A 26,709-nucleotide genomic window follows, 5' to 3' on the forward strand; every position below is an offset into this window, starting at 1 on the left:
AGCAAGTTGTAAAGTTGCAAGTGTTCATGCTTCAATGGGAAAAGATAGACAACACCATTCCTATGGAGAGTACAATAATCATCAATTGTCTCCTGATAAAAAGAAAATTTGAAAAGCAATAAGGTTCTTAAAAATAAATTCTTCAAAAACTAATTAAAGTAAAATTTTATATCCACACTTAGAATTAAAACGTACAAATTGAAAACACCATAGCTGATGTACCATTTTTATAGTAATAAAAGTTTGAGAAATGAGTGAATAAACATGATGGGATTAATCTATCCCAAAAAGGAAAGTGCTATTGCCTGTGATTTACAGTATGGTAATGCTAAATTGAAAATTTAATACTTCATTTAAAGATTATAAAAATCTAAGGAAAGACAAGGAGGAAAGGTTTGCTCACTATAAAAGAAGTGGGAAAATTTGCATCGACCAAAATTATGCTGTGGAAGAAAGAAACCTACTGAATGATGATCTCGAGGAAGAGGCATTATGGACTGTTTTTCTTAATTCTTTTTTTCATTATCTGAAATACTTCGAAACTGTTATGCAAGTATAGAAAAAGAGACAAATTGGACAGTTAAAACAGTGGCATATTTCCTCTGGGGCTGTCAAAGACCATCTGCAAGATTTATCAGTTATCCCTCAAATTTTAAAAGAACATCAGTGCAGGATCTAATAGCTAGAAGGGTCTGAAGAGCTGTGTAGGTGAAATAAAATTCCTCCCGCTCTGTGGCCCTCACTCTTTAACTCACATGCATAAAATCCACACTACGTAGTGATCTGGTCACTGATTAAATCCTTCAATATCAGAGAACTCACTACCTCTCTGAGATAAAATAATTCTTTAAAAATGTTTTTAAAATTCCTTAAGAATTTAGGAAATTATGATGAAATTTCATTCTGAGTTATTCTTCTCTGGTCTGCCTGGGGAGGAGACCTGGGGAAAGCTAACCCTTCTTTCCCAAATATTGTAATGAAATACAATTCCTATATATATCCAAGGTCATCTCTCCTGGTAAATGTTGCAGTTCCTCTATTCTACTATAGTTTTTTCTGTGATCAGGTATAAATTCCCTTCAGCACCCTGGCTGCCTTCCCCCAGGAAGACCCCAGTTCAGATTTTCTCAAAACTGAGCATGCCTCACAGTCCCCCAGAAGGCTCGTGACAACACAGAGGCTGGGCCCTATCCCCAGAGTTTCTGATTTAGGTAGTCCTCTGTGGAGTCTAAGAATTTTGATTTTAGACAAGTTCCCCTGCCTCATGGGAGCCTAGGTGGCTCAGTGGGTTAAGCTCCCATTTCATTCAGTTCAGGTCAAGATCTCACAGCTCACGAGTTCAATTCGAGCTTGTGTTGGGCTCTGTGCTGACAGCTCAGAGCCTGAAGCCTGCTTTGGATTCTGTGCCTCCTGTCTGCTTCTCCCTGATTTGTGCTATTTCTCTCTCTCAAAAATAAACCAACATTAAACCAACATTTTTAAACAAGTTTCCTGGTGACACTGATGGTGCTGGTCTGAAGACTACAATTTGAGAACCAATCGCTGCTCTAGCCCATCAGTCCTTCAGCCGTCACCACAGCGGTCCCATGCCAACTGAGCATGGGGAGGACCTCACCTCACCCCTCCGATCTCAACTCTGTGGATGCAACCCTCAAATGGCATGAGGTCCCTCGGTAGTCACATCATGACAGATAGTGTTTCATAAAGGTCATAGTTAACAAAATCACCTAAGTCCCCTTCGATAACTGGCTAATGATCCAAATATTCTATTTTACTTATGAAATTGCATTTCTGGATCCAAATGGAAAACTTTCATTTGACCGTAAGAAAGTCAAATTTGCTGGCTTTTAGAGTTGAATTGTGACTTTAAGATTGGGTAAGGACTTCAAAAGAAATCCAGGTTAGAAAAATAGTAAAAGGAAGGTTGGATAAGGGCCGCAAGATGTGTTGTGTATTTTGTGCACTGCACAAAAGACATGCAGTTATGGGAATGAGCAGAGTTCACCACAGCCTGGGCTTTGTTCCTGGAACACCGGCCCTGGCACAGAGTGGAAGGAGGGTGCCTCTTTCAACCCACCAGCACAAAAGAAGTGCCTCTTTGTGACTGGAACAAAAGCACATATATGCTAACAAAGTATAAGGCTTTTTTTGAGGATTCTTGAGGTTTTGTGAAGACTATAGCCTGTCCAGAATGGATGTCCATGCACAGCAGTGGGCATTACTATTTGCCGAAAGAAATCTTGCACGAAGGCTGAAGACAGAAGACAGACAAAGACGCAGCAGAGCTGTGCCCCTGCTTTGCTTCCCCCCAGCTTCCTACAGGAACCCCAAGGCTCCTCTGCAGAAACGCAGGACCTTGCAGTTTGAAAACTGGTTACAGAGAAGTGAGTGGGCTTATAAGGCTGGAAGGGTGGACCTGACTCCAGTGTGCAGGGCACGGAAGGCAGGGAGTAGAGACGGAGGTCTGATTAGGTATTTAATACGTCATGAGGAAATCCAAGTTTTTTTTTAAAGACATCTATCCTTTGTCTTTAATTAGGGATAATGATGTCATCAAGGAAACCAAATCTCAATCAGGCCTGTAAAGGTTATGCTGGACTAAAATTCTGAAGACTGAACAATAATGAAAACAATAGCAGTACAATGCTCATAGTCTGTTTAACGTTAACAATCACCTCTATTTACCTCTTATGGTTCTAGAACTACTGAGTCAACCTTTCATTTAACATTTATACAGTATTCTATAATAAAATTCAATGAAAGAAGAGTCAAGAAAGGTAAAAAGTCTTATACTTTAGATATATAGTGTTAAATAATTTGTAAAATAATACTCAAATACTTATTTATGAGTGAAAAGAAACCTACATATTCTATTCTATTGTTATGTAAGAAGAATTAAGGTGTTTCTTTTGAAAAAGAAGAGAGCTAACATATGAGGTTAAAGGAGAGTAAGAGGATATAAACTTCCAGGTATAAAACAAATCACAAACTAAAAGTACAGCATAGGGAAAATAGTCAATAATAGTGTAATGACACTGTATGGTGACAGATGGGGACCACACTTATTGTGGGGAGCAGTGTATAGAATCACTGAATCGATAATGTACAACTGAAACTAACACTGTATGTTAATTAGGCTTTAATAAAAAAATAAATAAAATTGAATAAAAACAGTGGTCTCAATGGATCTCATAAAGTATCTAGCAACAGTCTGGCAACAGACTAGATGTTTGTCATGTTAATGATATGAAAGGCTGAAAAAGGAAAAAAAAATACTTTTTTTTTTTTTAAGAAGTACTTAGTAGCAAGGGATGCCAACATTATTGAGAGTGGACTTAGAAAACCTCCACGTATAAAAGAAGGTCCAGAATGACAACCCCAAGTTCAACTAACACGGCCCTGGCCCCATGCTAGCCTCACACCACGGGTTAAGGGGGACTACTGCCGAGAGGCCTGGCAGCCAAGCTAAATCAAAAACAAGCAGTACTCTATATGAAAGAAACCATCCATACAACTTTTCTTTCATTGACTAATAGGGGCATTTTCATTTTGTAATGTTTTTAGTAATATTGAGAGCATTTTAATGAAGTTCTTTACATAAGACACCATGAAAAATTAAACTATGGTAAAGAACTCAAACATTTTACAAATAACTCTTGATTAAAAACAAGCAGAAGTCTGTATTTGTGTAAAATGTTCTCTTCCAACTCTTGGAAAGCTTGACTTAATTTTAAAAGAAGGCACTACATTGGCTTTTACCTACTAGGGCTTAAATCACATATATAAAAGGCAATAGATACATTATAGGAATCTGACCAGAGACTATGCAGAAGATAGCCTTAGAAAAAAGTTAAGATTTACAGTGATTTTTTCTTTACGTTCAAGTCCACATATACAATAAGTAAAAAGTAGCAAATGTTATCAGTGTTTATGATGTAAGAATGAATAGGAGTCTCATGGTTATCCATGCTCTCTGCCTGGATTAGAAGGCATATGGGTTTTCACTCTTTGATTAGCAGTATCCAGTGAATTAATGCCAGGAAAGCAGGGAGGCGTCCAACAGAGTGGGTGACACAGAAAACAATTCAATCAGTATTTACTGATGAAAAAGTAAACTCAAAATTACTCCTTAAAAATAGACTACTTTTAGAAGCTGAAGCTACATATTCTAAGTTATAGGTGTATAATTTGTCAGTCTTATCCATAAATGGCCTCAAACTTTCTAAGTTATCAAACTAAGTGGAAAAGAAAAACCTAGAAACAGGAGTGCTAAAAGTGAATGATAATAGTTAAAATCCCCAAGTTTTCACTGAGGCACAGAGGCAGCCAAAGCACAAATGGAGCATTTATTAAAAACTGTTTTTAGGGGCCGCCTGGATGGCTCAGTCAGTTAAGCATCTGACATTGGCTCAGGTCATGATCTCGCTGTTCTTGAGTTCAAGCCCCGCGTCGGGCTCTATGCTGACAGCTCAGAGCCTGGAGCCTGCTTTGAATTCTGTGTCTCCCTCTTTTTGCCTCTTCCCCACTTGCACTCTCTCTCTCTCATTTAAAAAATAAACATTTAAAAAAAACTTAAAAAAAAATTTAATGTTTTTATTTTTGAGACAGAGAGAGTATGTGAGCAGTGGAGGGTCAGAGAGAGAAGGAGACACAGAATCTGAAGCAGGCTCCAGGCTCTGAGTTGTCAGCACAGAGCCTGATGCGGGGCTCGAACCTACGAACCATGAGATCATGCCCTGAGCTGAAGTTGGACACTGAACTGACTGAGCCACCCAGGCGCCCCCAAAAAAAAAAACTTTTTAAAGTTTATTTATTTTGAGAAAGAGAGAGAGACAGAGGGAGACAGAGGGAGAGACAGAGAGAAAATCTCAAGCAGGCACCATGCTCTCAGCGCAGAGCCTGACACTGGGCCCAAACTCACAGTGAGATCATTACCTGAGCAGAAATCAAAAGTCAGACACTTAACCAGCTAAGCTTCCCAGGTGCCCCACTTATTAAGATCTTTTAATGATTTATGTAATATAAAAATCATTAAAAAAGAAGATTTTTACCCTATGTTTATCCAAACTAAATTGAGATAAATGCTTACGAACACAGATCAGTCTCACCAACATGAAAGACTGGAACAGTTAATATCAGCAGATTCACTGCAACTGATTATTTTTTCCTGACAGTTCTGACTAATGAAGCAGATGGTTTATTACGTCTCTTTATTTTTATTTCTATTCTTCACTTGAAAGGTTTTAAAAAAATGCTATGCATTAATTTTTCCTTGAAAAACAATAATTTGAGTAGATATATTGAGACATTAAAAATAATGATGGTAACACAATGTAGATATTTCAGAAAAACTTCTTTACTAATGCTGTAATCATACACCTGGGTGGCTCAGTTGGTTAAGTGGCCGACTCCAGCTCAGGTCATGGTCTTATAGTAGTGAGTTTGTTTGTGGGTTCAGGCCCTGTGAGCTGTCAGTCCAGAGCCGGGAGCCGGGAGCCTGCTTCGGATTCTGTATCTCCCTCTCTCTGTTCCCCTCTACTCACGTTCTCGCTCTGTCTCAAAAATAAATAAACATTAAAAAAAAAAGAAAAAATATACTGTACTCAGAATCAGGAGAGTCTAAATTCTGTCCTCATTGCTACTAGCCAGTCACAGAGCCCTTCTGGTTCTCGGGGATGCCTTATGTGACATAAGGGTGTTACGTGGGCTGGAGGAGCTCCATAGCATCTATGATGCCTATCGCTTTTGTCACTTGTGGAATCCTTTGCATTAAATCAACCAATTGACAAGCAAACCTACCCAATTTCCCGTTTTCTCTACCCAGAATTTTCTGCTAGGGAGCTAGAAGCCAATAAATCACTGATGCTTATTTGACAGTATGATCTTAGAAATATTCTTACTTTAAGAAAAAAGTTTTCTTTGGCTTTTCGCTCTTACCTGAAGGAAGGAGGAAAAGGTCTTGTCCTGAGGATGGCCGGCTACTGGAGCCGGGAGGTTTTGAGTGTTCGATGAGGCTGTGCCTTGCAGGAGGTGGGGGAGGTGGGAGGGCTGGGGGCAGGGCATCGAAAGCATCTTCACCTGCATTTAAAGAAAGGTCATTATCAACAGCAAAACCTCATTAATGAAAACACAGCGTCAGGCCAAAGCAATGATTGATTTTCTCTTGCTGCTCATAAAGAACTTCACCTGCAGGGTTTATCTAGCAGTTTACCAACTTTGATAATGAAAGCTAATTATCTTCTGGGAGCGTTTGGAGAGAAACCCAGGCACACAAGCACACATGTACATGTGCAGACTTTTCTACCACCCAGGCCTTTCTGCTATAAAGCAGCACTGCAGGTTATGAAAAAGCTTATTATCTACTTGTAACTTTATAATATTAAGACACGGGAAGTTAGGACTAAAAATTATTATAGGTCATACCATCAAAAACAGAATTTTTTATGTAACAATAAGAGTTCACAGCCTCTGATGAGAAAGTCACACCATGTACAAAAAACTTAATGTTACAGAACAGATTATCTTTTAAAAGTTTATTCTGGGTTTTAATTCATTTAGACTAATGTTCCATATATTTCATTGTTAAAATACAGAAAATGCACTGACAGTACGGGCATATATTTGTCTACTTATCAGGTATTTCTAAAAAGGAAAAGATAAATATAGAACTATCTTCTGTGGTCCCCAAACTACTTATATTTGCATATTTCCCAGCTTTAGTAACTACAGAATATTGCAGTATGCTTTTATGTCTACTTACTTTTCCCCTGCCACATCTTACTATTCTATTCATATTTTCCCTTACCTTGATTCTTAAAACAATAAAATTGCAAAGTATGTATTTTTATGAGTAATCTCAAATACTCTGTGAATGTTCCAGTAATAAAACTGCATGTATTTAAATTTATTGACTTAAGCCAAAGTTGTTTTTTAAAGAAAAATGGTTTTTCCATTCATCTAACTTGTCTTGCAAAAAATATTCAAATGTTCTCTAATGATCACAAATATCTAACTTAAAATATTTGAAGGTGTGGGGGTGGAGGGAGAGGGCTTTGCTATCATTCCAGCCCTTTGCTATTTGCTACCTTCATTATCTTATTCATTCAAACCCTTTTTTTTTTAAGCCCCTAAATGTCAGGTCCCATGCTAGGCACATGGGTAACTATGCAGATCAAAATCACAAGGACCTGATCCAAGGAGATTAGAGTCACAGGAGATCTAAGAAAAATTCACAGAGGTAGGATTCACAGGTGAAAGTACCACAGGCCCCACAGAGAGAGCTACACGTTGCAAGAGGGAAGGGAAATGTAGAAAGTGGCATTCAGCAAGGTGTTACCAAGAAGAGGAAGGCCTGGGGTATCAGAGCTTCAAAACCATTTATTCATCAAATGCTAGGATGGTATCTTCTTGACAGACTGAACATAATAAAATAAATAGTATACATATAGCATGAAATGTACATAAGAGCTAGAGGAAGGCTGAGTTATAAAGACAGGCGGGAACACTGATCTGCACTGTCCAATGTGGTAGTCACCATCCACATATGGCTATTTAATTTAAATTCAAATTCAGTTCCATCCACAGTCACACATGTGAATATATACATTCATCACTACATAAAGTTCTATTGGACAATGCTTGATCTAGGTCATCAAGCAGGTCAAGAACCAGCATACAGGAAGAAGTGGGAGGGAGAAAAAAACTGAAGGTAAAGAAGTTGGCAGTTGTTTATAATTCATGTAGGTGAGAATGAAGCTACAGAAAGAACAGAAGCAAAAGAGACTGCTATTATGTAACTAGAAACACTGGTTGATGGGGTTTGTGGAAAAAAATCAGTGTTATTTCACAAGAATAATCAATTCAGATAAGCTTATAAGTGAACCTGCTGTTCGATAACTAGAAACACTAGTTGATGGAGTTTGTAGAAAAAAAAATCAGAAGACTCATTTCACAATAATAATCAGTTCAGATTAGCTTATAAATGGACTTTCATCATACATTATTTTATGGTGACTTGTGAAGCCTTAGGTATGTGGAGATTTTAACTATCTTCCTCTAAAAATTTGGGGAGAAGGTTCCAACTTAGAATTAATGAACTAAATACAGATACCAGCACCAGCAAACTTTACCATACACACATGTGTACTTTCACAGAGGTACACACATACACACACACACACAAACTAGTGTACTTCATATTAAAATTTGAACCAAAGAAATTGAGATTCCTTGGATTGTGTAGTTGCAATGATTCTATGACAGAATCCATTTCTCAGTTCTCTACAATAAAATATGTAAGTTTCCAAAATGTAATTAGCTAAGTAAGTAAACTGGGTCATGTTATCCTGAAAGAAAGAGTAAGTACACATTCAGTAAGAATTGTACTTAAAGAAAATCTCAGAAGAACGCTTCAAATCTAGAACACGAAGGCTTAGGGAAGGAATGGTGCCCTCATAGGTTTGTAAGACTGCATTTAGCACATGAAGAGACAGCTTGGTAACACCCAGATAGACGGCCAGTTATGCACACCATTGCTTCAGTCATGTACGTGGAATAATGGTTACATGAATTTAAGAGCCACCACTACCCAGAGAATCCATTCTACTTCAGACATATTCATAACCTTGCAAGTCTGTGTTACACTGAACTCTGAATTCTGTTAATTCATTCAGGTATTAACTGAAAGAAGAGGCAAGGTGGCTTATGTGAAAAATTTTTAAAGGTTTCAACCTAATGGAGGGATGAGAAGATCATAATCAGAGGGCGTCCTGTTGAGTGAAGAACCATGCTTTGGATTGTCCCGAGTTGGCGGCCTGGCAGGTGGGAATGGCACTGGATCAGAGGCTGAATCAAAAACATCTCCTAGAGGATAACACAAAACCTTAATGTATTTTCAGTACAACAACGGCATGGAATTTTGCCTTTAAATTCTGACTATTAAGATGTAGAACACAAAGAGAACAGGTTTTATACATACCCTTTAAATATATGCCTAATTCAGGGATGTTTGATTTCTTCATCTCTGAAGATGTACCATGTGTTCCATTCAATATACAATGACCATTATCACAGGACCTAACGCAGAGATCAAAGAACAACAGTCATAAGGAAGATTACTTTCCATTTAGAAGTAATTTGGAGGGGTGACAGGAACTAGCAACCATGCTCATACGCTAAAGTTTGAAAATATGTAATTTCCTTTTCTGGAAAAAGTATAAGAAATATTATCCAGATATTCTTTTTTGTTTTCTAGATTTTTGTTTTAAAAGAGAGAGAGAGATAGTGTGCATGCACCTGTGAACACACAGGGAGGTGGGCAGAGGGAGAGAGAGAGAGTGTGCATGCACCTGTGAGCACACAGGCAGGTGGGGCAGAGGGAGAGAGAGAGAGTGTGCATGCACCTGTGAGCACACAGGCAGGTGGGGCAGAGGGAGAGAGAGAATCTTAGGCACCACGTCCAGAGCAGAGCCCGAGCCCGAGCCCGAGCCCGAGCCAGGGCTTGATCTCATGACTGAGATCATGACCTGAGCCAAAATCAAGAGTCAGACACTTAACCAATGAGCCACCAGGGCACCCCTGTCCAGATATTCTTACTCAACTATTTTTGCAGAGAAAGAAAATTAGAAAAAGACAAATAATCTTTTTTTAAATGAAATAAGAAATACAAGCACCACAAAAATTGCTCATTTCCTAAACACATCCGTGAAATTAACACATTGTTTTGGATGAGTTCAATAACACCTTGTCAAGTTTTTGAAGAAAAAATGTAGTAAGGCCAAAAAGAAAAAAAATATATATGTAATAGTGCTAATGACTTTATTATTTATTGATCCTATTTAACATATTTTTATTTCTGTAATTTAAGCTTTCCTTATAGTAAACTAGAGCCCATCAAAGAAGAATTATTAAATGTCATGTAATTTCATTATTTGAGAGGCATATTCAAAGACCTAAGGTTATTATTTCACTACTGCTATGAACACAACCCCGACCTTTCTGATAACTGTAGAAAAATGACTGTAGCAAAGGCCTTGGGTACACAGCAAGCATTTTAATCTGGGTGTCCATACAGGATAATACTTACTAAAACAGTATTTTTGGTGTTGGTATTAATACTTTTTGGTAATCATACGATGAACATAAATGGACAAAACTGGGGCCTGAGAAGATGGTAAAAAGAGAAAGTACAGATACACTTTGTCTTCAGAATACAGCTGTGTAACAATGAACTCTGCTCACCAAGTTATTCTGTTCACAAAAAGCTATAGAAGCTAAGTTTACATTTTCCGTTTCTCTGATTTACTCTGAATCCTGGGGGCAAAGTAAAAGTACATACATAATGGAGGAGATAGAGGATATTAAACAGTTATTGCAAGAAGGCTTCATCTGAAATTCATTTCCATTCTCTCTGGTGGCCACATCTGTTTCAGGGGCCAGAGATGGTTCATTTTAAAATAGTTATTATGTATTGAATTTTTATAATAATGATGGATTTTTACCAAAACTGAATTGAATTATTCATCTACTGTTTAACTTTTTCCACATATTGACAATTTATTTTTTCTGATGTTCCAAAGTGGGGAAAACATATTAGGAAAGGAAGTGTTTAAGTTAAAGAGTGCTCTGTGGAGGACAGAAGAAGATACTCATCCATTGGCTTTCAAGAACAAAATAAAAAATTCACTCCTGTTAAGCTTAGGGATAATCAACATTTATTACTTCTCTATAACAAGAGAAAGATGGTAATGGCAGTCATAATTCAAACTTATTTGCAGGATTTGGGAGGTATGCCACAAAAAATCTCATCTGATATGATGTGACAATTAAAATTTAAAGCATTTAAATTATACCTCTCACTTCTTCAGCAATGAAAAACAATGAAATCCCAAGGAGACCAAAAAAGCTCATCTTATTTCAGTCTTTAAAAACTACTATACATTTGTAAGAGCCAGAGAGACTAAAAATTGTGCCAATTTGTGTTTGATGTGAAGGAATAACTTTCCTCTAATAAGAATAGTAGACATTTGGTTCTTCCGAAATAACAAATTGCCTCTCAGTTATTTATCCTCTCAAGGATACTATTTTATCAACAAATGTCTTAAACACCAGTAATTAGCAAGAAATGCAATGGTTCTTCTTTTGAAATACGAAGCCCTAGACTGCAGATTGTTAATAATCCTGGTTAAGAATTCTGTAGAGTGTTGAAAATTTTAACCAGGTTCACTCATGTAGACAGATCTCTGGTTAAAATGAAGATCTGCTTCTCTTTTCCAAGTATTGCTTTTCACCTCGGTGTGAGATTCTAAGAAAGGCACTAAAAATTTTATTTAGATTTTTCATCTGTAAAGAAGGAAACACTCCGCTCATAGAATGGTTTCCGATGATGGACTTGACCTTAAAATGGAAAGGGCACACAAAGAGAATATAGATGGCTAGAGCGTTCAGTATCGTCCTATCCTTAGTCCAGAGGTGCTGGAAGGCAGAAAGGCTGCACCAGCAGCCGCAGTCCAACCCCGCGCTGTGTGCCAAGCATAGCTCCAGGGATGCCGTCACACAAAGGAAATGAGTTTTAAAACTGAGATTTGACTTCTTGAGCACCTCATGTAAGTGTGATGAGGAAAAAAAATAATATTAGATTACAGATTACCAAATCAGTTATACAAGTGCAGAATCACCCTACTTAAAAACAAACAAATGTTTCAGTATACACCACCCAGTGTTAATAACTGTAATATACCTCAGTGGGGCTACCACTTCAAAGCCCAAGGTTGTCTCCATTATGATGAGAACAAACAACTGGCAAGAAGAAGAAAAAAGAAAACCCTATTCCTCACATTCTTATTCGATCTAAGGAAAAGTAAAATAGTACCTGATTAAAAAAACAGTTAAAGGAAATACTTTTGAGTTATTTTTTTTTAACTTCTTCAGGGTACGATGAATAGAGGTAGGCAGCATAGCAAGAAGGGAAATGAATATAAATTATACTTGTCTTTACATCATAAAAACTTCTAAGAAAGGTAATACTTTAGTTTCTGAGCACTGATTTTTCTTCATGAGGTATGTGCTTAGAACTGATAAAATACATGGGAAAATAGCATATTGAAAATTCATGAATTAATCACCACTATACATAATATATAGCAAAGTTTTATTAGATTATAATTTGTTCTGGGGGGATAGGGGTAGCAAAATGTTCCATTAGATTTACCAGTAAATTAGTTTAGCCAAGTGACTTCCTGATTAATCAGAAATCTGCATTGTTTAGTTTTCTATGAAAGGAGTACAGAACACTTTCTGTAATATAAGAAGAGGAGGCTTTGAGCAAGAAATCAAGGATTTAAGTAGCTGTGGTTTAGTTCCCTAAAAACAAATACCACACATGATAATGTTTATGAAAATGTGAGATGATAAAAAGCTGCCCACGTGCTTACCTAAGAGGAGGTTTTACGTTATGGCAATGAGATGGTTGTGAATTCAGGGAAACAGGATGGGATGAAGGAACCTTGTATTCATCGTCATCTTCCTCTACTGGGTCCCTGCTTTTCTCTGAAACGGAATTTGCTAACGGGCCAGTACACCTACCAGAGAGGGAAAAAGATCCAGGCTAGTTTAAGCATAACAATTCAGAGCAGGCAAGCTGGATGTGATCTATTCAAATCAAAGGAGCTACTTGGTCACTTGTGTTCATTTTTCAATTACGAGGTAACATCAGAAGGCTGTTCTTCTACTAAATACAAATGAAAGGAATTTCAATCTTTTGTTAAGACTCTATTGATGAAATAAAAGAATTTTCATACTTATAATTTTAAATGGCACAGTAAGAAAAACCAGTAAACCTGCCAAGTTAAATAAAAAGGTCTTGAAGTTAAAAGAGAACGTATAAAACTATCTAAAGAAAGCTATTAAAATATTAACATTTTGTTCCAATTTAACTTAAATGGGTAAATTAAAATGACAAATATATAGGCATGGTAGTTTTATGTATTAATGAAGTCCTTATAAAAAGGTCAACTTTCTGTCTCTTATGATTATTACCTACAGTTGAAAACAAATCTAGTTCACTTAAATGAATTCTTTCTCCTGTGAAGTTCAAGTACAATTCAGATTGTTAATTTTTCCCCCCAACAACTAAGAACTGAAAACGAATCGAACAATTAGAAGTAGATAATAAGAGGACTTATTAAGTCTTTGAGGTAGAGTACATTATTTTCATGGCTTCAATTCTCCAATAAAAAAGAAAGAAAATGGTAGAACGGCCTAATATCAATAGAAATTTTTCAAGCATTTTACTCATCCATGAGAGTAAATAAACAAAATAAAACAAAGCCAAACAAACAAGGAACCCACGATGACTATTTTTCACAGTTGTTGCTAATGGAGTTTAACTCTTGCTTACACAAGTGAAAAATATCAAAGTAGAAACACACGAATCTACCCTAATGTTAGGACACCCAACCAGTGTGCAAGACACTGGAGGTATCTATGAACCGAAGCTTTTGTTAATCATAGCGAACCTCTGTTTCATTAACAAAAAAATTTTTTTACATCTTTGTGACTGCAATTTTGAAGCACCTTCTGTAGAGGGAGCAAGAGTCCTTTGGTATATAAGCCACTGAGCCTGAAATAACTTTTTCATTTAGATTTTTTCTCATTGGTTAGAACTGGAAAATTTTTAAGGGCTTTTCTTTGTGCCCTTACAAGAAGACATTGTGAAAAACCTAGAAGTTTTCAAGCTTCAACTATGTATTTGAATCTCTAGAAAGTTCAAAGATTAAAGAAAAATCTCTCCCAAGATTTTTCAAAAGCGTATTTTTGCCTGTCTTTGAAGACTTTTTCAATACTGATTTTTGAATTTTTGTTTGTCTGAGCAAACTCTGAATTCAAATGACAGTTTATAGTGAGATGAAAGCATAGTGACACAGCGACAGAAAGTCCGCTGTCACTGACCAGAGCCCAAGCGAACAACTACTCCTCCTATGGTGTAACCTTAGAAGAGGTATATTCCAAATGAAGGCTGGTGAGCACATAGACTGCAAAATCGTGATCAGATGGATATCACAGTAGGGATTTCAAACGACCTTTTCACAAACTCTTATAAACATGGACATCAATTTAGCTAACTCAAGGACCAGAATGGGTTTTAGTAGCAAATGAAACAATATACATCCTTTCTGCGCCCTAATAAACTCTCATTCATAATGAATCGTTTTTTGCCTACGCAATTCAAGCACATCTGGTATGGGGAAAAAAAAAAAGGAAAAGACTTTTGACCACATATTCAGCAACAGCATCAATGTCAGAAATCTATCTGCTGGTTGGGGATTACTTCCAAAGATCTAAGAGTTTCCAAAGGAGCACTGCATATTGAGGCAAGAATGGACAGTTTATGAAATCACATCTGTTGTGGCTGATTCTATATTTTCTTTTCGATGATAAGGAATTTCATTTGGGTAATTCCCCCCTACTCTTTTGCTTTGCTGCAAATCAACAGATAGAATATTTAAGAAGAAAATGAAAAATAAAGCCCAAATAAGATTTCTGGAATAATAAAGGCTTACTGCTAAAATTCACTAATCAGAGATTATTAGCTTAAATGGATTTTAGTGGATTACACAGAAGGGGAAAAAAGTCTTCAAGTGCCATTGTATCTAAATTAAAAAAAAATGCTTACATATCCCATTTATCACCATTTTAATAAGTTCTAGAGTCAGATTTTATTTTTCTTCTTTGTGTTTTTAGTGCAAACTTATGATATCACTATAATATTCTACTTAGATAAGCTAGTTTATAAGAATATCATGCCAGTGCAATTTAATCAGTATTCCATAAATTTTTATATCAAAATAATCGTACCCAGTTTGGAAGGAAAAAAATAAAGCAGTTTCTATAATTAAAAATAGCAAGGTATACTATGGACTTTGGGTGATTATGCATCAGAAGAGGTTCATCCATATTAATAAATGTGCCACTATGAAGGAAGATGTTGAGGCGGGGAGAAGTCTGTGTGGGGGCGGGAAGTATATGGGAAATCACTGTATGTTCTCAATTTTGCTGGGAGTCTAAAAAAATAAAGTCTCTAATCACTCTAAACTTGTCTAAAAAAAGTTTTAATAAAAAAGAAGGTACAAATAAGATAAAGAAGCTATATATAAAATATCAAAAGAGAAATCCCCATTCATGCAAATAATTATACACAATTCGTAATTATACATGGGGTTTTTTTCCTTTCACAAACTAATTCAAAAGGTATGTTCAATTTTACTTGAAATACATGGTAAAATAATTAGTGTAGCAATTTTCATAAGCTATCATGTAAATTTACTTTTGGCAGGGGAGAAAATATCTAACTTAAGCGACACGGAAACATTTTCAGTCATTGATTTGGCTTCTGAGAAATGTTTGGGATATCTGAGGAATAAAATAGAGCAAATTATTATTTGGTTAGTTCCAAGCTAAAGCTGCCAAGTAAACCATCTTACCATTCACACCCATTACTTCACTCCTTTTATATTATCATCAGACATTCACGGAGTGTTGTGCGCAGTGGCTGTCATTCTGGAGTTAATATACGGGTAATTAAAAAGGACACATTCTCTCAAGGATGCACAGCCATCCTCTCCCCAACGTGCACCTCCTGTTAAATTCGCTGTGTGTTAGTGTTCTGCGCTTCCAGTGAGAAATACACCCATTTTCTGCAAGTGCACACTTGAAACCAACCAAGAATACATTTTGCAATGCTGTTCTTAGTGATTTTTACATTTCGAAACAAACTCAGATACACTCCTCTATAACATTTTATATTCTTGGTGTGAGAGGCACGTCATCTGAGGAGTGACCTGCATGTCCCACTGGCTTTATTTATGCAACTTTTCTTTCAAGCTTAATTTTTTTGATTATGTATGTTTAGTATATGTGCCTTCACTGACTTTGTGGTTTCTACATATTCATCTATGTCTATCATCTCTTTCTGTCCTGAATCGCAAAATTCTTAAGGATATGAGTCTGGGGGGCACCGCCAGCTTTTAGACAAAAATGAGTGGTTATCAGAGAAACAGATGACCACGCTGTTAAAGGAAAGAGAACAACCATTTTTAGGATTCTTTCATTTCTAGAAAAGCATTTTTTAAATATATTATTTCACTTGCTTTCTACATGTAAAAATCTTTATTTAGAAACATCTGAAGGCAAGGTTTACATAAAATATCCTTTATTAAAACCAAGTCTTCAGATCTCACTATATATACTAGTCCATATTCCTTGTATTAACTATCACAGTCCTAACAGGGAAAATACTTATCTTGGAGCACTCACAGTCCGGAGAAGTGGTAACACAAAATAAAGCTGTATTTGAAATGACTGCACATATGCCACAAATAAGTAATTTCCCCAGTATATCAGGTGACTTTTATAATACGTACTGATTCTGAGCGTTCTTTCATGACATCAAGAAAAGTCACTGTGGTATATTATTAAGTTTAACATAAGCTTTCCCATAAGCTTTAATTATAAGCATTTCACTGACTTGTTTTTAAACTGGAGGAACAGATTTTAAGTTACATTTTTAAGTTACCTTATTCAGAACCAATACACATTTCTAGAATTTGTAGGGATCTGCTTTAAACATCAGGAAGACAGATACTGAGGAAACATATACTTTTCTTGAGAATCTAATTTTCCAGTGTATGTTGGGACCTTAAAGACTTCACGATAATATTTAAAAAGGCATTGTTTGTAATTGCCAAAAACTGGAATCAAGAAATGTCCCTCAGTGGAGGGACTGATAAACAAGCCGCAGCATGTGTTCTAATGGAATATGTCCTCTGCAGCCATAAAAAGGAACCAACTATTGATACACCTGACAACATGGGTGGACCTCAACTGCACTGTCCTAAGCAGGAAGCAGTCAGACTGACAGGGCTATGTACTGCCTGGCTCCACTTAGATGACCTTCTGGAAAAGGACCTGTATGGACATGAACTGGACTGGTGACTTCCAGGGGTATGGCATGAGGGGAGAGGCTGACACAGGCACAGGGGGATTTTCGGAGTGATGGAACTGTTCCAGAACTCGATTGTGGTGGTGATTACCTGACCGTGCATTAGTCAGAACTCAAAAACTGAATTTTACTGTAAGTAAATTATGCTTTCGTAACTAAAAATTTTCATTATAAGATTAAAAATTCATTTAAACTCATTTCAGGTAAGCAGATAAGCATGTTTCACTAAATATGCTGAATATTCTTAGTGGCCTTCAAATAACTTATTTAATTCTATTTGTGACTACAGAACAATGTTAACAGGAACATAAGAAATGCCTGACTGTTGTGGAATACACAAAGATGCCTTCCCTTAATATGAAAATAAGATCTCATTCTAAACCCTATACATTTCTATCAATGGATCAGTATGTTCATGGACAAATGGAGAATATAGGATAGATTATGCCTCTGAGGGACAAAAAAGAAACAGTATAAGGAATATATTTTACACTGTATATTTAAATAGTATCCAGTGGCTCACATTTTAATAGCTAGGTTTTCTTGTGATCATAAATCAGTTTTTTTTTGTAATTTATAACTAACAGGTATGTCAGAGTATTGGATTAATGTTATATCATTAATATCAGAGGTTCTAATCAGAGGTTTTAGTCAGAGAAAATGAAAGATTAGTGAAATTAGTGGTAGTCCCCCTACCCAGATTATAGCCATCCACCAAATGTTGTTTTCCCACAGAAGACGAGAAGGGATTACAATTCTATATGATTTAGAAATTATAACACTATAATAAAAAGGAGAAAAATAATACTCGTATTACTGCTTTTTCTGTTGAGACTGGTTTAAAATGATATACTTGCAACCCTCACTTGTTTCCATTAAGATATCAACAAGTAGTTTCCAGGGATTCACCACAAAACACCAGAAAATCTGGCTTCGAATGTCAAGTTACTGTGCAGGGGATTTGAACAAAACTTTATTTTGTTGCATAATCTCGCTGATTTATAAAGTAAGTCTGAGTTTCAAATAGAGAGTCATGACAATAGGTCAGAATCGAATGCACAAACGTCCTACATGACGCAAGGAGAGAAGAACGCCACAGCGGTCACAGCGACACGGAAAAGACAGAACCACCCTCCACCATCCTGTATGTATCATGTCGACTGAAACTTACAGGAGACGGCCATCTTTGGTAATAATGCGCCTTTCCATTCACCCAAAGTTAAATAAACAAAAATAGTGCGATATCTTGGCCAGTCTTAAAAAGATTTTAAGCTCCTAGAGGAAAGCTGGTTCAGAAACTAATGAAAGAGCAACCATATTCATTCACTGGGATTAAGAAAATAGAGTAGCTCTTAATCACAGCTTTATTTTCCATTGAAAAGCTTTTCTACCATATTTGTCTTATCCTTAAATCAGTGACAATTTCTTATCACTGGGCATAGAAAGGATTCATGTAGAACCAGAGTACGTGCGGCCTATACGAATCCTCAGGTGAACAGTAACAGGATATGTTCTTGCTCTTTTGACACGGAGCACAAGTAATGAGGCCTGGTACGCACCGTATACAAAATGACACCTTACTATCAAGCTCATTCCCTTTCAGTGGTTTTAAATGATAATGTGATATTTGTATTAATATCTCCTTAGTATTTTTTCTCTTCTCTGTCATCCAATCTCTAGTTAAAAACAAAGCAAAACAAAACTCTCCCCTCTCCCATGACCCTGCTAAGTAACTTCATTCGCATTCATCTAGCTTCATAGTTTTACACTTACACTTACATACAGACCATTATGGCCACTGTTTAAAGACAACCACAATGACACACGTGTCACATGAACAGATGCTGACATCTGGAAGTGTGGCTCTCTTTGGCGACTCTCACTGGAGGGTAGCAGTAGTTGAGGTTACATTCACAAAGCTACATTTCTAGTTTATTTTCCTAAGCGATTTGGTACAAATGGATATTTTGATAAGAACCAATAATGTTTTTATAGTCAACATTTCAGAGGTAGATGGTATAATCTTCTTCAAGGTAAAGCTTTAATATATAAGTTCGTATATTGTTGAAAATCTCAGAGTTACACTCGTATGTCTAAGAGCGTAGCCAATCTACTAAATTTGTGCATTCGACATGTAGAAATAAATTTATTAGCTTTGGATAGTACCTGCTGAATTATTTAACTGAATATAGTATGAAGTTTAAAGCTTAGATGGTATGTCTAACTGTTCCCTCAACACTTCAATTTAGGGGTGTGTGTGTGTGGGGGGGGGGGGTGGGTGTGTGTAAAGGCATCCCAAACTCCGCTGATCCCTCACAGTCTCCATTTTACACCTCTGTCCTGTTCCCACACTTGTTCCTTCTCCAGTCTCCCTCACTTTGGAAAATTCACCATTTCTTTAGCTAAAACTCTATGTAAGAAGGGTTGTCACTGACTATCATACCTCACAAATATCCAACTTACTAACAGGTACTATGGCATCAAAATATGCCCCAAAGCTAACCCAGGAACTCCATCCCTGTTAGTCCAGCCCAAGCCCTGACCACCTCGGACTGGTCTAGCGCATCAGATCACAGCGCTGTCCATCGGTCTCCCTGCCTCTGCTTCTGCTGTCCTTAAGACAATGCACACAGCCTCCGGAGCGGTTCTTTAAACATGAAAACCAGTGTCATGTCATAATGCTGACCAAAACTTTCTAAAACTCACCAAACCAAAGTTCTTACCTTGGCTTTAAAGACAGTATACTGTTTAGCTCCTGAATCCCTTTTTCAACTCCAGTCACACCGTCCTTCCTGCTGTTCTTTAAACATTGCAGAGGGATTCCCTCGCCTCCCTGTTCTGCACTTGAGTTGTCCAGCTTTCATGCTCTTTACCAGATAACATCATCGCTTGCTCCTTCACTTCTTCTAGGCTTCTGTTCAAATATCACCTTTCCTGATGACCTCATCTAAAGTATAAACCTCCATATACTATTTGCCCCCTTCTACCTGACAAAATACAATATAGTTATGTATTTACTTTCTGTTCTCCTAACTAGAGCCCATCTCCAGTGAGGGTGGATCGTATCATGTTCAAGCTGCTTCTCCACTCGTGCACACAACTGAGTAAAGATAGGTTAGGCAAAATAGATAACAGTTATCAACACCACCACCTCCAACAACAAACTTTAAAAAAAAATATGAACCAAATAATAATGTTCAGCATGCATTTAAGATTATTAAGATTAATATGCCAAAAGTACAAAAGGTCCATTTGTAAAAGACAAGACACCAACAATATTCTTCTTAAAAAAGAAAATGATATTCATCTGCATTCTAGAACATCTTAATTGAAAATAATTATTCCATTGTTACTGGCAATAATTCCTCTGTTTATGTGTCAATATCTTGTGTCATAATATAACTTTTTCTAAGTGTTTCAGATTTCATTTAGTTTAATTTAAAAAAATCAAATTATTTCAAGCCAAATATAGTTTAGTAAAAGTTTACACTACAAAGTAAAAACAATCCACATAGGATTTTTTCATTCTCCCCCAGAATACAGTAGGCACCCATGTTTCAAGCTTTTTTTAAATTTTACATTTAATTAACGTTAATTAAATTTAAAAAACCCTAAATCAATGTATACTAGTACAGTTTCAGCTTGCTTGTACAACAGGATATTTTAAAAAATAAATTCTGTATTCTTCTAGGTCTAAACATAAGTCATATAATGAAAGTTACATAATTAGAAACAGTTTTACAAGAAAGTAAAACTATCACAGAGTAGCCTCAAATATATCAGGTAAATAGGAATCATAATAATATCAACTAACTTATTACTCTTTAGTAAATATTTATAACAACACAATATACATTTAGGTAAATGCCAGCTGTGATTTTATTGAATTCCTCACTGAGGGTTTCAACATTTGTGAGAACTGCAAAAGTCTATGTTTGTGATTTTGTTTTGGACTTGTTTTGAAACATTCAGTAAGAATCTAACATAGGATTAGGTACTTGAACATCCAACATCCCTAATTCATCCCTATTTGCTGAGACCTCTGTTCTATGCCTCTCCAGTGCTAAGGATTTGTTCCTCACTGTACTCTGGTTATACATTCTCATGAGACGCAAACAGATCAAACATAACAAACAATAAAACAAAACTAGAGCAGCAATCCAACTCATAACTGACTTCAGCAACGAGACGCAACCAGCTACAAATGAACATTTAAGCTGCTGAATATTTCATATAAGTCAACATTATAGATAAGCACCTCTTAAAAAACATTTTGCATAGAATCTAAAAAGTTAGAACTCAAAAGGAATTTCAAGATCATTTAAGATAAAAAGTCCTTCATTTATCAGGTAGAGAAAGCAAAGCTCTTCTAAGAAGTTACCTTGTTCAAGGCAGACAAATATTTAATATGCTGGAGTCAGGTCTGGGACCAGGTCTGATTTAATTTTAATGCTCACTTCAGAATTCCATGCTGGTTTCATAGTATGACAGTCCGTAAATGACTAAGGAAAATGCTTATTAAAATATTAAGTAACAAAGAAGGGCATGGAAATTATCTCTATAATATAATCTAAGTCATGTAAAAAAAAGTCTAAGACTATCAAATGTTGAAACTCTGGACATCGATACTTGGAGTATACAGATGCTTGTATTTACATATTCATTAAATATTTTCATTTTCTAGCTTACATATTTTAGACACTAAACAAATGCTACCTATATAGTCAGAATAAAAAACTGAAGATATAAATGTGCAATGAAAAGCCAACCCTTGTATTGTTGACTATGGTTAATCTGCAGCATGCAAAACAAAACTAATTTGCTGTTAAACCTGTATTGTTAAAATATTTCTCTGATTACGTCAAGCAATTTCACTGTTTCTGAGGGAAAAATCAAGAGAAAGTGGGGAGAAAATATATCTACATGCACTTATAAAGTACTAGAAAATGACAAAGTACATTACACTATGAGTTTATTCTTACCTTAGAGGAGAAACAAGAACTAAAAGATACATGAAGCAAACTGTAACCTCTGCTCACTTGCCAATATAAATTTAATAAACAATGTAAAAATTTAATCTAATTGGCAAGGTTTTGATATTTACTTTGTACTCTGATGTTCCCTGAATTATCAGAGTTAATTGAACTTAGATGTTTTATTACATATGCATATATCCAGAGTTCATTTGAGGCTAGGATATCCTATGTCCTTCCTGATTTAGACCTACTATACAGAATATGTCTACTTGCTTCCAACTTTTATGTCAGCTACATTATCTGGCAGTTCCAGAAGTTACCAATGGAGAATGCTCCAATGAGCTTAGTTTCCCACTGTCCCCTGAATGATGGTAAATTTCACACTCTTGCTTTTTCTCATTTGTGCCTTTTTGAACTGTGCCTATTCTCCATAACTCAGGAAATTTCCACCCTCTTTATGAAACATTCTTGACTTACAAGGTCGGTAACAGTCTTTCTTCCAAACGAAAGTAAAAACTAAGAAGTTAGAATTGTACAATTGAACATAATATTCTCCAGAGATTTCAAGTGTGTTAATTTTATTTTCAAAAGTAGAGTGAAAATTTCTTGGCGGCAGGGTTTATTTTACATCCATATGTATAATGGAGCTCAGTGACCAGCAGAGAAGAGTGAAGATGCTCTAAGACTTTCAGCTGGAAGTGAGAATCTTATCCGATAATCAACCAAACCACCAGGTAGTCATGATATATTCCCCACACAGCAGAAACAGTAAAGTGTTATGGAAGAATCAGAAAAGCAAGAAAAAAAATTGTGTGCTCTCAAAACCTTATAATTTTTCTTAAATGTGAAGAAGCACTTTAAAACTAGAAAACAGTGGGGAAGAGTACGTAATTAAATGTAGACAATAAACTGCAGGGAGAAGAATGAGAAGTAGTCTTACTACTTACTATCACTGTGAATGAAGAAGTCAGAGAAGAACCTTTAGAATCAAGATTCTGAAAAGTTGATGCATAGGATGAAACAGATTGAAAATTCACAAATACAAAAAAATCAAGACAAGATTGGTGGGCAAACATTAGGAATTACTGAACAATATTTTAGTTGGGTAAAATTCTGTGGATCTTATTTTATTGCTAGTAGAAGAGCATAGAATTAATTTAAAAGAAAAGAAAAAGTGCTGGGTTTTGAGTAGTAAACTGATCTGGGGAAAGCAGAATTTAAATTAATTCAGCTGTGTAAACAAAATATATTGGCAAAAAGGCAGGTAGCACAATTTAATATAAAGAGTAGGAAAACTGGAATCAGGAGACTTGGTTTTATCCTGCTTTGACCTGGGTACATATGTTAACTAACCGTCCAATGTGCTTCTTGTGTCCTCATTTTTCAAATGGGATACCCGAGGTTAACTCATTTTTCAGTTAACTCATTTTAAAAATCCATTGATATTAATTCTAAAATCAAAACTTTTCATCTATCATGTACAAGGTCCTTACAGACATCCAGCTATGAGGCAATGGGGAAGATCACCTGATAAGAATCAAAGATTATTTTCTGATATCACACTGGATAGTTGGGATAAATGTGACACAGTTCAGGAAGAGAGATAAATTGATGGGAAAGACTGTGCTACCTCTTCATTTTTTTAATTTTTGTTTTTGAGAGAGAGAGAGAACCAGAGAGAGAGAGGAAGATACAGAATCAGAAGCAGACTCCAGGCTCTGAGCTTCAGCATAGAGCCCAACATAGGGCTCAAACTCACAAACCGGGAGATCCTGACCTGAGCCGAAGTTGGATGCTTAACCGACTGAGCCACTCAGGCGCCCCTACTTTGTCCTCTTTTACAAGGAAGACTTTTCTCTCTCCCTGTTGTTCCATATGCAATCTCAGAGTTTAGGTAAGTATCACATATGCTATGATTACCAGCAAAGAAATCAGGAAGGATCTTGATTTCTGGTAGTTTATAAATCTGGCTGAACCACTTTTATGGATGGGTTTCTATTCACCTTGTACTTTCTATATTGAGTACCTCATATCCACTATTTACCATATCGGTATGCATGGACAGATGCTCTCCGAATTCAGTAAAACTCACTTGATACTAGGGAGAAGGGCGGCAGCCGGAGGAGGAGGAGAAAGCCGGGGAGGAACATCATATTCTTCACTTCCCAGGTGACCATTGGAAAAGACCTGAAAGGAAATTGAAGGGTTCGTTTAGAATTTAACTTCTGGAGGAACTTAAAACAGTAGCAGCTCTTAGAAAAACTATAATTTTAAAAAGCATATGTAATTTCAGTTTATTTAAACAGGTGGAGTATCATATAATTTACTTAGAAGTCAGTAGCACCAGAGTGATTATTCACCACCACCACCACCCAAACGAATACCAAGTTGTATGTGAAAAGTATAAGACAACATGATTTTTAAACACATTGAGAAGGAATGTGTACTACAATTTCTATAAAACAGATACAGACAGCTAGATACATAGATAGTGAAATTCCCCAAATAACAATCAGTTTTTATTAAAAAGTTACCATTCTCCATAGGATTCAGGGAAGAAAAAGCAGTACCGATGCAATTCTTATTTCAATTCTCCCAAATATAAGCATTCTAAATTATAACTCTTTGGGGTTAACAGAACATTTTTAAACTTCTTGATAAAACTGTGCATGAGTACAATCAGGAATGCCTTTCATCTTTTGAGGCAGAAGTGTCAACACTATTGGCAACCAGAGTCCACCTGCTCTGCCTTTCAACGTGCATGCAACTTTAAATGGAATTTTCAGTGTGAGCAACACTAACTAAAACGGTTCCCTTGCTCCTACGGGACCAGCAGAGAACCAGTGTTCCATTACTAAGAATCAGATATTCTGATTTCCAGGTTTCTCGGTGACACTGTGGGGACCAAGCAACTGCTTGTGACTAATACGAGAACTTGAAATTAAACCAATTAAAAAAAGAGAGAGGAAATAACTTTGTATAGACATATTTATACTCATACAAAAAAGATTAAACCTATTTTAAAATCGTTAGGTAATTACTGGAGTTTACGGGGACTAAGGAGGGCACTGTGGGAGGAGCACCCAGTGACGCATGGAAGCACTGAGTTGCTCTACTGTACGCCTGAAACTAATATTACATGGTACTAACACTATACTGGAATTAAAAAAATGAATAAGGAAATATTTTTTATGTTCTAAAGAAATCTTTCTATTCATTAAAAAAAGGTAACAAAGATGTAGTAAGTTGTTTACATCTACAGAGCCAGTCAACTCTAGAGCAGGAAGTAAAACTCAGTTCTGATTCCAGAGCCTGGTTGAACTGTGTTGATAAGATTTTTAGTAACGTTAAAATGCAGCTATTGGGTTTGCTTTATCCTTATCATTTTCCTTCTGCTTGAAGGAGCTGAACAGTTCCTCTGCTAGAGTACATACTGTTAAATTTGAAAGGGGAGAGGACACTGGGATTCTGGTTAACCTGATCATATACTAAATTCATATTTAAAAGGCAGGCTCATGTTGGGACAAAAGGCTGTAATGTAACCTGAATAGTCCTGAAGCCCCATCAATGACCTACCAATTTCTTTTCCTCTCCCAATATTCCTAAAATGGTGCTGAAGCTTTAGAATTCAAAATTGAAAAGCCCAAATCCTTCTCTATCAACTTAGAATAAGAAACATGGTTTAAAGAATACATTTGAAATACATCAATATTTGCATTTCAAAGTTACCCCATCTAAATCTGATGGCATTGAAGTCTCACTCTAAAAACTAGGACCTGTGCTAGAGTCCCAATTTCTCCTTTCCATGGCTCCCTCACTTGATGCGCTATTATAGTTACACTTGACAAAACAGATCGTAACCATTGTTTCATTCTAAATTCCATGTTCACACCTGCACCCACTTCACTAGACTCAATCATTTTAGTTGCCACTACCTGAGGGAGTGCAATAAATTACAAGTTGAGCTAAAAATAAATATTTTATGTTCTCTAGACATCTGAAAAGCTTGCTTATAAATAGGAGAAAATAATTCCTCAAATGCATGGATTGAGAGCACCAACTGTAGCAGTTCACACTGAAACCCCACGAATTCAGGCCTTTTTTAACTAAGGAAACGTCTTTTCCCTCTGCCTTCCCCAGGTGACTGTCCCAAATCTACCACAATTCCACTGAAATTGCTACCAACTTAAATATTCTGATGCTATTACTCTTCTGCCAGAAAAAATAAAACATAAAAACAAACAATAAAAAACCTTTAAAACTTCTTTCCTGTCTAACAAATTAAAGATAACATAGTATATAATTCAGGACTCATTATTGGTTTCAATCTACACTGCCATAATTTCACCTACCCTGCCTACTCTCTCTCTTCTATTCATCGAAAATTGATTTCCTTCAGCATGTATATTTTCCCTACCTTCATGCTGTTCCTTTCTGTCACATCTATAAAAACATCTACTAATCTTTTCATGTCTATAGCCAGGGACCTTCTTGTGTGAAGCTTTCTTTATTCCTTCTTTTACACTACATCTCAATTAGATTTTTTTCCTTGAGGATCCCGTATTGTATTTTCTGAATGCTTCTCTTATGCCTTTTCTTTTAGTTAATCATACACCTATCTCATTCTCACTACACTGTGCCTTATTCATTTTGTATTTCCCATGATGTCCTGAACATCCTAAGTACTCTGACAGCTGACAAAGGCTGAAGAATGAGGAGATATTAAGGCAAATTTGG

The 26,709-nt window shown here is 36.3% G+C and overlaps 1 protein-coding gene across 8 annotated transcripts in view; it reads right to left on the reverse strand.

Moving 5' to 3' along the window:
- CBLB (Cbl proto-oncogene B) overlaps positions 1-26,709 on the reverse strand; it is a 213,007-nt gene that overhangs the window by 25,182 nt on the left and 161,116 nt on the right. For 5 of the 8 annotated variants that reach the window (XM_029939225.1, XM_029939223.1, XM_029939224.1 and 2 more), the window contains 5 exons: positions 24,065-24,159; positions 12,432-12,578; positions 8,978-9,075; positions 8,731-8,862; positions 5,938-6,078 (listed from right to left, as the gene is read on the reverse strand). In XM_029939225.1, coding sequence (XP_029795085.1) covers positions 5,938-6,078; positions 8,731-8,862; positions 8,978-9,075; positions 12,432-12,578; positions 24,065-24,159 — 613 coding nt within the window. The remainder of the gene's footprint in view (positions 1-5,937; positions 6,079-8,730; positions 8,863-8,977; positions 9,076-12,431; positions 12,579-24,064; positions 24,160-26,709) is intronic. The other 3 variants (XM_029939227.1, XM_029939226.1, XM_029939228.1) reach the window with 3 other exon arrangements.

The sequence above is a fragment of the Suricata suricatta genome, chromosome 5, assembly GCF_006229205.1.
Source record: "Suricata suricatta isolate VVHF042 chromosome 5, meerkat_22Aug2017_6uvM2_HiC, whole genome shotgun sequence".
NCBI lineage: Eukaryota > Metazoa > Chordata > Mammalia > Carnivora > Herpestidae > Suricata > Suricata suricatta.